The sequence below is a fragment of the Diadema setosum genome, chromosome 8 (genome assembly GCF_964275005.1).
Source record: "Diadema setosum chromosome 8, eeDiaSeto1, whole genome shotgun sequence".
NCBI lineage: Eukaryota > Metazoa > Echinodermata > Echinoidea > Diadematoida > Diadematidae > Diadema > Diadema setosum.
In genome coordinates this window covers 8,314,090-8,329,512 of record NC_092692.1, presented here as the reverse complement: position 1 = coordinate 8,329,512, position 15,423 = coordinate 8,314,090, and the positions used below count along the sequence as shown (strand labels likewise).

The 15,423-nt window shown below is 37.2% G+C and overlaps 1 protein-coding gene across 1 annotated transcript in view; it reads left to right on the top strand.

Annotated features, from left to right (window-relative positions):
* LOC140231786 (uncharacterized) overlaps positions 1-15,423 on the top strand; it is a 58,636-nt gene that overhangs the window by 30,340 nt on the left and 12,873 nt on the right. Inside the window, exons 18-35 of the mRNA XM_072311942.1 lie at positions 9-122; positions 835-948; positions 1,983-2,096; positions 4,201-4,314; positions 4,716-4,829; positions 5,347-5,460; positions 6,358-6,471; positions 6,879-6,992; positions 7,739-7,852; positions 8,403-8,516; positions 9,036-9,149; positions 9,630-9,743; positions 10,537-10,656; positions 11,473-11,586; positions 12,296-12,409; positions 12,730-12,843; positions 13,543-13,653; positions 15,173-15,286. Coding sequence (XP_072168043.1) covers positions 9-122; positions 835-948; positions 1,983-2,096; positions 4,201-4,314; positions 4,716-4,829; positions 5,347-5,460; positions 6,358-6,471; positions 6,879-6,992; positions 7,739-7,852; positions 8,403-8,516; positions 9,036-9,149; positions 9,630-9,743; positions 10,537-10,656; positions 11,473-11,586; positions 12,296-12,409; positions 12,730-12,843; positions 13,543-13,653; positions 15,173-15,286 — 2,055 coding nt within the window. The remainder of the gene's footprint in view (positions 1-8; positions 123-834; positions 949-1,982; positions 2,097-4,200; positions 4,315-4,715; positions 4,830-5,346; positions 5,461-6,357; positions 6,472-6,878; positions 6,993-7,738; positions 7,853-8,402; positions 8,517-9,035; positions 9,150-9,629; positions 9,744-10,536; positions 10,657-11,472; positions 11,587-12,295; positions 12,410-12,729; positions 12,844-13,542; positions 13,654-15,172; positions 15,287-15,423) is intronic.

The following is a 15,423-nucleotide window of genomic DNA, read 5'->3' as shown; positions in this document are numbered from 1 at the left end:
AACAACAGATATCAACGAGTGTGCCAGTGAGCCTTGCCTCAACAGTGGATCATGTGACGATTTGGTCAACTCATACAGTTGTACCTGCCAACCGGGATGGACTGGGACTGTTTGTCAGGACAGTACGTATAGGGCTAGTAAAGATTGACGCTGTGTGTGGGTTGCCGCAACCTCAGAACAGTAATTTGACGCCCCGTTGATGTTCTCATGCTAAGAACATTATTGTATCAAGGACAAATTTTCACTTTCATGATATGTTATTTACTACAAAGTAATCGTGGTATCATTAGAAGTACTTGTTTAAGTACCTACCTACCATTTACAAGCCAGGTGAGCATTTTCAATTCAATTCCAGGATTATCAGTGTAAGTAGATTACAACAGTATCCATAATTCCTGAACAGTACGTGAGTAGATGTCTTGAATTAGAACTCGGTTATTACCTTACCATATAAATAAGTCGGTTATTGTGACAACAAAGGAAATGCGAATCATGAGGCAATGTGTGTCTCTTCTTGTCAATATGTCATATGTATATATATATATATATATATATATATATATATATATATATATTAGCGTATCTGATTACGACATTACTTCTTATCCTCACAGATTAACCCCTGGATAGTGTGGGGCATTTCAGCACTGTGGTAGAGTTGATGAAATATCGGCTCTTAACAGAAAGGACTAATGCTACTGGCGGTCATTGTGATAGGCCTAAGACTGGTAAAGATGATAATGATGTTGACGATGATACTTCATCAGAATTACTCTGCCAATTTTGCTACAAATAAATGTGTTTTTTTTTTTGATCGGGTATGACACTAAACAGATATTGACGAGTGTGAAAGCACTCCATGCGACAACCTAGGTTTCTGTGTGGACGCGATCAACGGATACTCTTGTGTGTGTGTCAATGGCTGGACGGGGACACACTGTGAAAGTGGTAAGTAAATATTACTCACTGTCTCTCACAAGCATCATATCTAGCACCAACCGAAATAAAAGAAAAGCAAATTAAAAAAAAGCGGGGCTGTTAAGACAGTGAACTCCCTTGTTTTGCGTTTTACAATATGAAGTCTTTGTCAGATGTTCGTCAGCCGCTTTTGAGACATTCAACACTCTTATTTGCTTCCTTCTTTCAGTGGTAGGACTTTAATTCCGCGCTTTCAGTAAATGTTACAGTAACTGATATTTCACAACATTTTACGACATAAAGTTCATTGGTTGCAGCTGGCTGCAGATAAATGTACTGAGGTACAAAAATGACAAACTATAACTCAAGACTAAAGAACAGATTCAAGTTAATCTTGCATTATGAAGAAACATAAATAGCGGTAATAGAAAATGCAGATGGCTGCCAAAGCAAGCATAGCTTCAAGGAATGAATGGCCGGTCTTATTTGATATAAAAAGAAGTACAAGAGGCCGTATGATTCATGATACAGCTGCGTGAGGTTCTGAATTGTAGTAAAGTGCATGTGGAGTCAGTGATTGCATGAGATATAATGTGAGGATGCACTTGAGCATATACAATGAAGAACACATTTTATGACCAGCTATGTGTTTTAAAAGACAAGTCACAGTGCAAATGTACTTTGACTGTATATATGACCCCATCATCACTTTTATAGCCAAGAGAATATCTGAGTAGGTGCCATCGATTTCATTTTTTTTTCTGCTATTTTCTTCAAATTACTTAGATCCCGCTACAAAAAAGAGAAAAACTTTCAAAACAGGTTGATTTCAATGATAATGTGTCATCTGCCACGTATTGTTAAATTATCAGTTTGATTAACGAAAATATCGTAATAGTACACGCTTTCTCATAGCTGATGATGAATTGCATGTTGTCATTCTGTACCAAAAGAAACTCTTATCTCGCTTTCTAATAACAGGTTTGCTATTTTCAAAGATTTCATGTCATGCAAATCCATATGAATTATCACATTTTCGGTGGAATGTATGTATCTTATATCAGATATCGACGAGTGCGCTTCCTCGCCTTGTCTGAACGATGGTACGTGTATCAACGGTCTCAACGAATATGAATGCGTGTGCGCAGCCGGATTCACGGGAACCAACTGTGCCGAAGGTAACTGCCATTCCCTCCTCAGTACAACCCTCTACCATTAGCTTTAACCATTGTTCAATTCAATTCAATTCAATTCAATTCAATTCATTTCATTTATTTTCATTTTTCTTTTTTCCAACAAAATAAAACACAGAATAAATCAGGAATTGCACCATAAACATAAACGTTCGACTTTGCAAAAGATTAATGATACCAATAAACATAAAAATGAATCCTGACCAAAAAAAAACCACAAAGTAATGCTTCAGTTGAAAAAAAAATTGAGAGGTCCACTAAAAAGCAAGCTTGTATATTGTGAAACCACTCAAAAAACTTATGAACACTTATTTACAAACACTTATCACGAATCTAATTTACGACAGGACGGAACAAAACAAGAGAAACACAACAACATTGTTTAATGTGATAACGTTCTTAGAGCTAATGGAATAAAAATGAGCGTATGACCTAATAATCACTGATTACATGATATCATATATTATGTTCAATTAGACTTACAGAGAAAGTGATGATTCAGAGTACGTTGCCTATCACTCTAGCCAAAATTTGATGTTCCGCTATAAGTTCTGGTGAGAAACTTGCATTTTTAAATGAACACAAGATAATATTCCTTTAAGTCTTCACATGGTTTGATAACAAAGTAGCCCACTTCAAATTCATGAAATTCTTCCGTCGAGATGTTTTCATTGCAACTGATTGACAAATTGCCCTACATCGACGTAAATAAGCACTGAATTGATCAGTGTTTTAGTAGTAGCCATGATAAAAGTATCATGAGTATGTACGCCCATGATTTTTTTATCATGGCTACTACTAAAACACTGATCAATTCAGTGCTTATTTACGTCGATGTAGGGCAATTTGTCAATCAGTTGCAAAGTAGCCCACTGTTGGAGGAGGTTTGTTCGACAAAATGAAATGTGAATCCCTTTAAGACTTCAGCTCCACATCACACGCTGATAAAATTGTAAGCCGCAAATGTTCGGAGTGCTTAATTCTATATGGCAATGGAGGATAAAAGTTAAGATAGCTAATGGAAAGCAAGAGATGAACTTGACAATCAGGTAAGGCAGGGGTATAATGGGAAGAGAGGGGAAGAGGTACGATAGAGTTGATTTGACCTTTGCCTACTGGCTGTTATGTTAATTTCGGAACGTTTAAGAAGTGCGGATTTCACAATATAGTAAGGAACGGATGATGTTTATCATGCTAAGTGTTTGTCAATGAAGACAACAAACGAAGTAGCTGGTTGAATGAATGCAGCAAAATTAGTAGACAAATGAGTAAATTTTGAGGAAATTCCGAAAGTACGTTTAAAAGTTATGGATTTTTAAAGCGTGGTGCTGCCATCGCTGGATGGCACATTTACTGAAGAGCAACAACATAAAGCAGTAATGAAAGCGCACATTCCTTTGACTTGTCACTGAAATAATCATGCTACAGGTAATATCATTCCCCCTTGAAAGAGGTAAGCTTACTTGGGTTTATGTTAGAAAAATGAAATCTTGCGAAATTTTGTTAATATTCTCTTTATATCGTTGTTTCGCCGTGTCGTCATATGAACTGTTTTAGTCTTCTCGTCAAGCGATGTCGGCACTGAAACTATCAAAACTTTTGAACGGATTGTCCAATTTTCCTCAAACTTCAGTGTGCCTTCTTCTTAAACCTGTATTTTATTCTTTTTATATTTTCACAATTCAAATGTATATTTTGGAGAAAACCTTCCATTTGATGAAGATAATGGAGAAAGTGTTCTCCTCAAAGTGGCAGTCGTCAATATGGAAATGACTATTTTGCCGATTATCTTCCAAACACAATAATAGTAGTTTACTGCAATGCTACAGGAGGGCGGCAGAGACTTCATTGTTCAAAGACGGGGTCTCTGCTATACAGTCAGTAAATGAAAACAAGGAAAGAGTAATATCACTCTCCTGTTGTTGAAGCAGATAATGATTTGCAATTTTCGGAGATACAGGTTAAGACTTCATTGTTCATAAAACTGGATCGCTACTCAAGTCAATTTAAAGAAAACATAACCTAAAGAATCTCATTTTAGGTTTTCGAATCCAAAAATCAAAATCATCCTTCCTTTTTCTTTTAAAAGATATCAATGAATGCGCCAGCAACCCATGTGGAGCCAACGGATTCTGCGGCAACGGCAGGAACTTTTACGTGTGTACATGCTTACCAGGGTACACCGGTGTTAACTGCGATCAAGGTATAACAAAGTCCAGTGTGTGTTAGTTCTTGTGCTTGTGTGCCTGTGTGGGTGTGTGTGTGCAGGCGCCCGCGCGTGTGCGTGTTACCCTGATCAATGCTTGTTTTATGGTTCGGATTTGCTATATTTCATTGTTGTATTTTTGTTGTTGTTGTTGTTGTTGCTCATGCAGCTATTGAATTGTCTGAGTCCATAATTCAGGATGTGTCCAGTCAAATGAATTACTGGAAATTTGCAAGATAAAAAGAAACTCAAAATGCTCCAAAATTCACTGCCCATCTGTGGCCACTCGCAGAAAAAAAAAGGCAATCGACTATAGATTTCAATGACTCAGTAAATCCTGTACAATTTTGTTTTCTTTCTTTTTCTTCTTATTTTTGTCCGGTTTGTTTAATCTGCAGAAATTGATCTGTGTCTGACCGATCCGTGTCTAAACGGTGGTATGTGTATCAATAACCGAACATTCTACACATGTGTCTGCGCCCCGGGCTTTGAGGGCGACAACTGTGATATCAGTAAGTATTGCATCCAGGACGTATCATTTTACCGGCAACGTGGAACACTATAATAGTCTTTCTCTTCTTGCACACAGGTGAGGGAACAGAAATCTGAGTATTTTGGAAAACGACAATTTTTATCAGTCAGTTCAGTCTGTTCGAATTTGTGATAACTAAACTATACACGTTTATCTTTATGAGCGTTTACAGAAGTAAAGATAAAAACAGGGGGCACATTGAAGGAACATAAGGGATCATAAAGAGGCAGATTAAATAACAAGAGGAGACTAAGAGGTACATATAGACCATGAGCTCAATTTCAAAGTTTTGTGCATGTATCAGAAAGTGATGTATGTGTTGAAAGAAAAAGAAAAGGATTGTTATCATTTATATCCTTTTATAACCTTAACAAATTCATGATGGCGTTAAGAAGACACATGGATATATTTTTGTAATGTCTTTTAAAGAATTAAAAACCCCGATTCATTCCTAAGAATAAACATGACGAATCTTTCTCTGGTTTCTTTCCTCGTAGACACGAACGAATGTATTGGTCTTCCCTGCAATAATGGTGGCACGTGTGAGGATGGCGTCGCTGCCTTCACATGTAGATGCCGCGACGGATGGACGGGGACGACCTGTGAAATCAGTGAGTATAGCATAGCTTTCGGTATAGATTATATAGGTTCATTATCTCTTCTTCTTTTTTTCGAGAGAGAGAACTATGCGATATTTGAGTATGCGAAGAAACAGACGCCGGTCTATATTGCCAGATCTGGCTACAACTGCATCACCGTATAGATTCTATACAAATACAGTGTTAGTTCGACCTTAAAATAGTCAGCATCAGTGCCACTCCTAACACTGATAGATCGAAAACTATCCTGAAGTCTGTCTACAAGATTGCCAAGATGTATTTAATGCTTGCTTCATCCATTTTAACCATCGCGAATCCATATGTCTTCTTTTTTCTTTTATTTTTCTTAATTTTCAACGACAATTATAATTGCCTACCCGACTGATGTCAAATAGATATGCTTGAAAAAAAAATAACACCGAACAGATTAGTTTTAATCGTTAAGATACTTCTGATTTTAGAGCTTCCATATTCAACAACACCTTGTGTTGTCTAGTATAAAAAACAACCCTATGAAGAATAGTGACAATTGACGTAGTGTCACACGATGAGAAAATATGCGTTGTAATATGAATATATTCAGAGCACTGGTCATATGCCCAAGTAAGTTGTGCGTCGTCATGGGAACGGATGGTGATCATTCAGCATTATTTATGCATTTCTGTTCGACCAATTTTCAGAGCTATTAAATGTAAGTCTATCAAAATTGTAGCAACCCTTTAAAAACATCGATTTGAATGTACTAATACTTTAATTCATTTTATCATTTGAAATGTTACCAAAAAAAAAAACTCATAGATCCCAGAATTTACAAATTTTAATCCTCACACTTTGTTGATTGCCTTAACTGTTTGTCCCTCCGATTTTCAAGTTTGTGATAAATTAAGTATTCATATTTCTCTTTCTCAGATATCGATGAGTGTGATTTGGATCCATGTCAGAATGGTGGTATATGTGTGGACGGAATCAATAGCTTTGAATGCGTCTGTCAAACAGCGTATATGGGAGTCTTATGTGAAAATGGTGAGTTCATGATGCAAGAAAACACGCTTCCACTGGTCACGTTGACCAGTGATAGAAAACATTATTCTATGAACAGTTCGTTAAAGATATAAAATTACACAAATTGTGGCAATACAAATTGTATTAAGTCAGGTTATTGGGGAAGAAGTATTTAGAGAAACGTGTATAAATGATCAAAAACAAAGAATATGTTGCGAAAAAATCTAGACACGACAGTGTCTATACAAATTCTTATGTGTGCATATTACAGTGTGTGTATAGTTACAGGATTGTATCATTGGTTTTTCGAAGCGGAAAGTTCGTAGCGTTACAATGTAATAACCGAATATTCATTGCACCAAATAAAAGATGTGGAATGATAATTTCTTCAGTATTCGCTGACATCATTTTTTTTTTATGTCAATCAGAAAGGGACGCCTGCCTCTCACTTCCATGCCAAAACAACGGGACATGCAACGACTTCGATACCTACTTTACGTGTGATTGTCTGCCCGGATTCGGAAACTTCGACTGCGGCAGGAGTGAGTATGAACCCCATGGAACCACGGCATTTTCACGGCAATAACATGGCCTGTTTCATGTATATACCTCCTGGATATGAGTGCCTTTAGCTAGCTGTTATTTTCTAAACCTTTTTTGCCTATTTGCTAACTTCTGAACAGAAACTGAGCTGTTCTAGGCCGCCATCAACAAGTAATAAAGTAATAAAATTAAAACTGTCACTAAGCACCATTCAAAGCTACGTAAAGGAAATACGTGTATCATCTAGCACTTTGTTGTACATTGTATAGGCTAAAAGTGAAGGACTGGTCTCACATTTTTGATTCAATTCATTTTTGAGCATTTGGAAGTTGACTTAATACTTGTATGTATGACGACTTTTTCCTGTAATCATGAAACACACCAAGGAGACCTATCAATATCCCCAATCCACAGAGATTTTTTTTTTCTCATCGGTCACTCATCGGAAGCAAAGTTTGTTGCCTTCGGCCACCCAACGAAGTGCATCGGATCGCATGCAGTCTGATGAATCAGACTGTTGGTCAACTGTCAGGTCAGTGTCAGACGTGTCGAGCGTAATTTTCATCGGACGATCTTGCACCACCGGATCACGCCTGACACGTCTGACATGTCTGATCTCTGTGGAATGAAGGTGTAAAACAACGTCAGGATATGACCACTACACCGTTTGCTCTGAAATAGGTCATTCAGCTTTCTTGTGACTTTTCTGATAAAACTTTTTTTTAAAAACATTCCGTTCCTGCAGATATCGACGAGTGTCTGAGTTCTCCATGCCGAAACAACGCCCCTTGCATCGACCTGATAGCAAACTATCGCTGCGACTGTCTCCCAGGCTACGTGGGCAAAGATTGTGGGGAAGGTTAGCTTGTTTTCTGTAGTTGTCATCTGTCACTCTGAATTTATTAGCAGTCTACTGCTGTGTTCAAACATGTAAAATATGTGTATTAGAATTCCTCATAATGCCACGACATTTGTAGAAATCTTACAGAATCAAAAACTCCCCTTATTTAGAACGCTCTATCTTATTGTTCTTTGCTTTGAGCCTGTATGGCTTTTCTTTCATTGTGCTAGAAAAGTGAAAGTGTGTTGAATTTTCTTTATATTTCTTTATATTGTGTCCATCGTGACGTCATGAAGTAAGACGTCTTTTTATCCAGCGATGACGGCACCAAAAGTTCATTAAAAAAAAAATCATAACTTTTGAATGGATTGCCCGAATTTCCTCAAACTTTCACTAATTTATCATGTTCTTTATTGATATTGCTGCTTTTGCTCAATCCACACCCTTACATTTGTATTTGGCCTATGGTTTCGTTTATTGTCAATTTACGACAGCGCATAAAGGTAATCAGCGAATTTTTGAAATGAAGTATTTTCCTCTTCTTTTTATTGCGTACTTTTTTTTTCAGACATAAATGAGTGCTTGAGCAGTCCATGTGGTATTGGTGGTCAATGTACTAATCTCATCAATAGATTTGAATGCACGTGCCTGCCAGGATACACGGGGACAAACTGCGGCATCGGTAAGAGAAACGTTAATTCAGTCAAACGAAATATCGTTTGACTTTAATCGAAACAATTATTTTCTTTTGTGTGTGTGTGTGTGTGTGTGTGTGTGTCTTTGTGTCCGAGATTGCTGCAAATATCCACTCTGTCAAGTTGATCGATATTGATCGAAGTGAATGAAACTCGTTTGAAATCTTGTACAGAATTGTATATCAGCATGTTGAATTTAGTATCAGTTTACTACAGGAGACCACTACTTTTCGCACCGGCAATTAAATGTTATGATGCAGTGAGTCACGGTTCAAAGGCTTTTTGGATTTATGAAATGACACCATGAAAACAGTGTGAACATAAAGGGCAAAATACCTCCATTTCAACCCTAGGAAGACTGCAACTTTGTAATGCCACTGACATCCATGCAATAAAGTCTATAGATGTATTAACGGCGTTAGACCTGTCGAGAAATCGGCCATTGATTGCAGTCACATACCTTTTCGATATCATGCTTTTGACCTCACTTCTGGCGTGGCCATCAGATATTGATGAATGCGCCAGCTCTCCATGCTTCAACGGTGGCACGTGTACAGATAAGGTCAACGGATTCGTGTGTGCATGTACCGTCGACTGGACAGGCACACGCTGTGGAACAAGTAAGTGGTCTTGAAGAATTCTCATTCAACAAGGTTCTATCTAGAGACAGAGGTAAAGATATATTGTGGAAAAAAAAAACGGCTGACGGTGTGCTTTTTATCACCTCTAGCTCCAACGTCTTTAAGACACGGTGTCATACTTTAGTCATGAGCTTCTGATGTAAACATTTCGCTTTTTTTGTAAGTAAGTGTGCAGTTGTTTCACTCAAATGTTCATGCAAAACTATCTAATATTGCTACGTTCATCAAGTTGTCGCTCTTGAAGACTTTGGCGAAAATAACAATTTTTGAACAGTTTGATTGTCAGTATGTATCATTGTCAGCTGAAATAAAGCCATTCTGTTAATAATAAATATTATAATTTATTGTAACGTGGAAAATACCTACAAGGGGCTCATGACCAAGTGAATACATAGTGCAATGTCCATGTGGACATGGAAGGGCCTGACGGAGATTGTATACCTGGCTGTCACCTTTCAGGCTTGCGTGTCTGCGGCAGTGACCCCTGTCGCAATGGAGGAACCTGCAATGAAGCAGAAGACGGTTTCACATGTTCCTGTCCCCCCGGCTGGATCGGGTCCACGTGCGACATTGGTAAGAGCCTTATCGGCAGGTGTATTCAAAGACTTGTCGTATGGAAGCTTAAGATTCTAGTATATGATGAAATGAAATATGATGTAACGCAGTATGATAAAGATCAAGATCAAATAATCATCTTAACATAATATAGTATGGTTTAGGATAATTTGATATAATATGATTTGATATGATATGATATATGATATGATATGATATGATATGATATGATGTGACATGATTATGATATAATGATATTGTTTAATGATATATAAGAAAAATATATGTATCCATGAACAATAATGATCTTACTGTAGCCTGTAATCACAACGATATGGAATCATTAAATTGACAAAAAATCTCCCACAATTTATTGTAATTGTGATGATTCGGTATAAAAACACTGTAGTCTTCTGAGTTTTACTCTGTTTGTCACCTTAGTGTCTTTGCTGCTTATGACAAGATGTCACAGAAACTCTATCCTTTAAACGAAATAAAAGCGGTACAATGCCAGTTTGAAGCGGTTCTGTAATCTTTACAGGGCCAAGGACGCTTGCAGATAAATTATAATTTCTGTTTCTCTACAAAGGAGAAAAAACAATTTATGCCTTCGTGTCCATACGAAATCGCATGTAGACCTCGCGTACAGGAGAGATTGCCAGTCACCGATTTCTAGTGACATTGGTCTTGATATTCTTAGAATCTTTATAAGTATCCTGATCACTGGGCACTGGATGCCAAGAAAAACAGCAGTTTCTGTACCTTGGGCTAACTTGTAAATAATTTTACGTCACTTTCTTATATATATTAGATTACGATGAGTGCCTGAGCTTTCCTTGTCAAAACGATGGAACCTGTCTGAACGGACCTGATACAAACCAGTTCACCTGTCAATGTACTGATGCTTGGACTGGACTGAGGTGCACGGATGGTGAGTGCAGGTTTATTCAGCATTCATGCATAATGTCCCTTTCCAATTTATCTCACTTCAAAAGAAGCCATCATTTATTAGAGATATGCAAATTCCTTTCCTGGGAGAGGTGGTACATTTGATATCCTATGCCTATATCACCAACCAAAGCTGAATATTGTATACTTTCTCCAACATACCACGCAAGTTTCTGTGACTATACGCAGTCACACACGTGCTTGCGTTTTGTATATCTCCTGCTCATGATCGAGTCATTGTGTGAACTGTATCTCAATGATCCATGTGCAGTGGGGCCCATGTTTCTATCCACAGTTCTTCTCGACATTTCAACCACCATGTTATGTTATCCTCCACATTTGATGTTCATCTCTGTGATTTCTTATGACTGGTCTCCGCACATTATTGGCACTGTGAAGACCCTATAATTGTCTAAAGCAAAGTTAAGCCCTTGTGCTCCTCTTGTGCATCAATAAACGATACTATATATAGTACTCTATGGTGTGTAAACAATTTTTAATTGCTGCAATATTGTATTATAACATATATAAGCAAAACTGTCTTCGAAGCAGAAAGACAGCATCTTCGGAGGCGTGCTATTGAGGAATCTGCGATGTTGGAAATGTTTGTTCACAATTCTTCTAATATCGTTTTCTGAGGTATCAACAGCATGGAGAGGGAGGGTGATTTTGAGTAGAAATTATATAAGTATCTGTCCATAACTCACGTCAAAAAGCACTCTAATGCATTGACCGGTAATAACATGACAGTATCATTTATGATTGCTGTTTTTTGTCTTCACCTCGCCTTGTGTTTCAGAGGTGGATGAATGTTCGAGCTCACCTTGCAGAAATGGGGGAACGTGCACTGATGAGATTGGTGGCTACACTTGTGCCTGTACCGCCACCTGGACAGGATCCCACTGTGAAGTCGGTGAGAGAGAGAAAAAAAAAAAAAACAACTCGTGTTTTTGTCTCTTCCAGTGTTACAAATTCTTGCAAGTTTGATGTGGAGTTATATTTCCAGAGAAAATCACGTCATTCATGCCTATCAAGCGTTTGTATAATTATCTTTCACTTTGCTGTTACATACTAGTAGATTTCTTTTGTGGCTTTAGCAGATCTTTTTACCTACTGAAAAACATAGCAATTTTACAAAAATAATGAAAGTAGCAACGTCAGTCTGAAGAATCTCTTATAAATTGATGGCTGATCTCATCTGGATAATGATGATTATGATAATAATAATAATGATAATAATGGTAATAATAATAATAATAATAATAATGATAATAATAATAATAATGATAATAATTATAATAATAATAAAGAAATATTTCAACGGCCAAGATTGGTGGAATGTTATGCTGTGTTATGTGTATTCATTTGTTATGATTATATTTGTTGGAAATGAAAGAAACGAAATGGAATAAAACGAAATGTTCTTTACGTCTGCTGCGCTGAATTTCAATCACAATTTTCAACAGTAATTCTCTAGAAGAGTGATCAGCTGGTCATGCTGGTAATGCATGGAATACAAACAATTCTGAGCTAAGAATCATCAAAATATCATATACCCGCCAACTTTAGTATTCAGAATGATTAACTGTTGTCAAGATATCTTAAAAATTCTCCCCCTGCAGCTGTGGAATTTTGCATCAGCGACCCTTGTGACAACGGCGGAACTTGCCGAGAAGAAATAAACGGCTACTCCTGTTTCTGTGTGCCTGGTTACACTGGCACCGAGTGTCAAATAGGTACGTCCGTAAAGGAAAAGATATACCTGTTCTATTGATGACTCAAGGAAATATTATTCATTATTCTTGCAGTGATATGTTCATATGATACTATGTATTACTGATTTGTGACCTTTTTTCTACGTATAGAGGAGAAAACTAATGATGCTCAAGGCAGGACATAATTATGTTGCCTGCCTGATATTACCAGGGAGGATAATTTGCAACATGATATTATGGACATGGGGGCATGGCAATACAGTAAAGTTAGTAGAGTTATCATACTTAACGTTGATTACTTTTTGAATGCCTTTGCCCTTACTTTTTTTTTTTAATTTTAGAAACAAACGAATGCACCCCCGCAAGCTGTAACAGCAACGGTGACTGCATCGACGAATTGAACGGCTTTTCTTGCCAGTGTTACGCAGGATGGACCGGTGCAGCCTGCAATTTCAGTAAGCCACGAGATTAGCTGTTTATGGTTTTAGAACGAATATTAGTAATCATGAAAATGTGATGAAAATACATAGGTAGTCAGTGTTTTGCCGCGAGATTAGCTGTTTGGTTTTAGAACGAATATTAACAGTCATGAAAATGCGATAAAAATACATAGGTAGTAAGTGTTTTGATGTTGTTTTAGATGTACACATAAAATAACTCTTGCATGTCTTGTCGAATCTCCTTACTTGCATTTTTCTTTGAAGGTATAGAGTATATTGCACGAATACCAGCTATATTCATAATGTACTTGCTGTTGAAGTTTATTCTATCATGTGTTGTAAAGTGTTGATTATCACAGAACATGTCTACTCCTGCAATTCTTGTGATCATTTTGTTTTTTCTTTGTGTATGAAAAGGAAACATGTTTAAAATTGTAACCACGCGTTCTGAGTATCCGAGTAAACATAAGAGAATAGATAAGGGTTTTAGAACCCCCTTTATAGAAGTGAGATAATGACATGAAAAATCATTGATAAATGGCAGAGATTGAAAGTCCGTATATCTGTAATAGAAGACTACGACAGTGAAGGCAATTTCATCACTGTTTGTTCCCTTTTAGAGACTCTATATCGCAGGACTCTGCGAGATTGGATGACCCCTTGATCACGTGGTTTGTAACATTATCTGCATCATGTCTCTGTCTTTCTCGTCAGACATCGACGAATGCGACAGTTCCCCTTGTGTGAATGGTATCTGCAGGGATCTCGTAAATTCCTACGAATGTATCTGCTCTGTTGGCTTTGCTGGAGTCCACTGTGAGGAGAGTAAGTCTCTTCATTTTAGCCATGTGATTCCGTTGAAGGCTTTTTTTTTTCAAAAGATATTCCACGTCGTAGACCCTATGTTCCTGCAGCAGTAATCTCTTAACTAATAGTCATGTCCTACAAACAGGAATAAAAAAACCAACATCAACCGTGTACATGTTTCAAGGTTTACTGTACATTTGTGTTAATGTCTCATTCTCATGTCAAGGTCAAATGCTCAAAATTTCTTTATTTCCCCTGTATCTATGCAATACCTGAATGGTATTTTCTTGAAACTTTGTGTATGCACGTACTACCCAATAACGATTCTCTAGAGAGAGTTTCGGGCCATGCGGTCAAAGGTCAAAAGTAAAGTGAAATTGGTAAAATTTCACCTTTTTTCTCCATATCTCGCAAATGGTCCAAGGTATCTTCATGGAACTTAGTAGGCCTACATATGCATATATTGACTGGCAGTGATAATGTAAGGAATTTGGGGGTCATGGGGTCAAAGGTCAAGGTCAACTCCTCAAAATTTCACTTTTTCCCTCATATTTAGTAATGCACTGCCTGCAAGATTTTTCTTGAAACTTAGTGTATACATGTACTACCCAATAGAGATTCTTTGATAATTTTTTTTTTTTTGCCAAAAAGGTCAAAGGTCAAGTGAAAGTGCTAAATTTCACTTCTTCCATATCTTGGAAGTGGCTCAAGGTATCATCGTGAAACTTGGCACATGTTTATACATGTTCTGCCTGACAGTGATTCTCTTGGGAATTTTGGGGTCATAGCATCAAAGGTCGAGGGTCAAAGGCCAAGTTAAAATGCTAACAATTAATACTCTTTAATATCGGAAGTAAAATTTTTCTCCATACCTTGAAAATTACTCTATGCATAAACGTATAAAAAGAGTCAAAAGTTAAGTATAAGTCCTCAAATTCCCCAATACATGCTCTCTCAAAATATTAATTCATCCGATTAAAACTAGTTGAAGGAAAATGAACATTCAACACATTTGTGACAAACGTGTCATTTTAATATTTTGCCAATTATGTTAAACTGTCATTAAACATTGTCAAGACGATCTATAGACCTATTAGGAGAACCATGCATTATGGCGGAACATACCAGTCGCCACAGCGACATTTCTAGTTTTCAATATGACCTGCATCTGTATCTAGTTTTTTTTTTTTTAATATTTGGAAATAAAAACTGAATCAAAGGTTGAAAAGACACTAATCTACAAGTAAATTGAAAAAATAGTAAATACGTTTCATCCTGATTTGTGATAAGAAGAATGGATGAGCTAGTTCTTGAAACAATGGAAGCAAAAATTTAGCTTGGAAGAAAAATGATCTCGTACACTGTAGTTACCGTTTTGACGTGAGCAAACATGATTATTATTAAATGAAATGATTATCATTGTCGTTGATTCAATGTTGCCTGAACTGCAGTGCAAATTGCGTTTCTTGGATTTCTAGAATTAGTCAGAATCCATCACATCATTATAATAATGAATTTCTTGGGTGTTTTGACGCAGACGTCAATGACTGCGCTGTGAACCCCTGCCTTAATGGAGGAACGTGCAATGACGGCATCAACTCTTTCACTTGTAGTTGCTTGCTAGGATTCTCGGGAGACAGATGTCAAATAAGTGAGTTCACCTTGATGATGATGTTGATGTTAATGTTGAAAGACATCCCTGCTGGAAAGAAAACAGTGTCCCACAGTGTGAGACACAGTGTGAAACGCAATGTGAACACAGTATGAACACAGTGTGAAATATCTTCA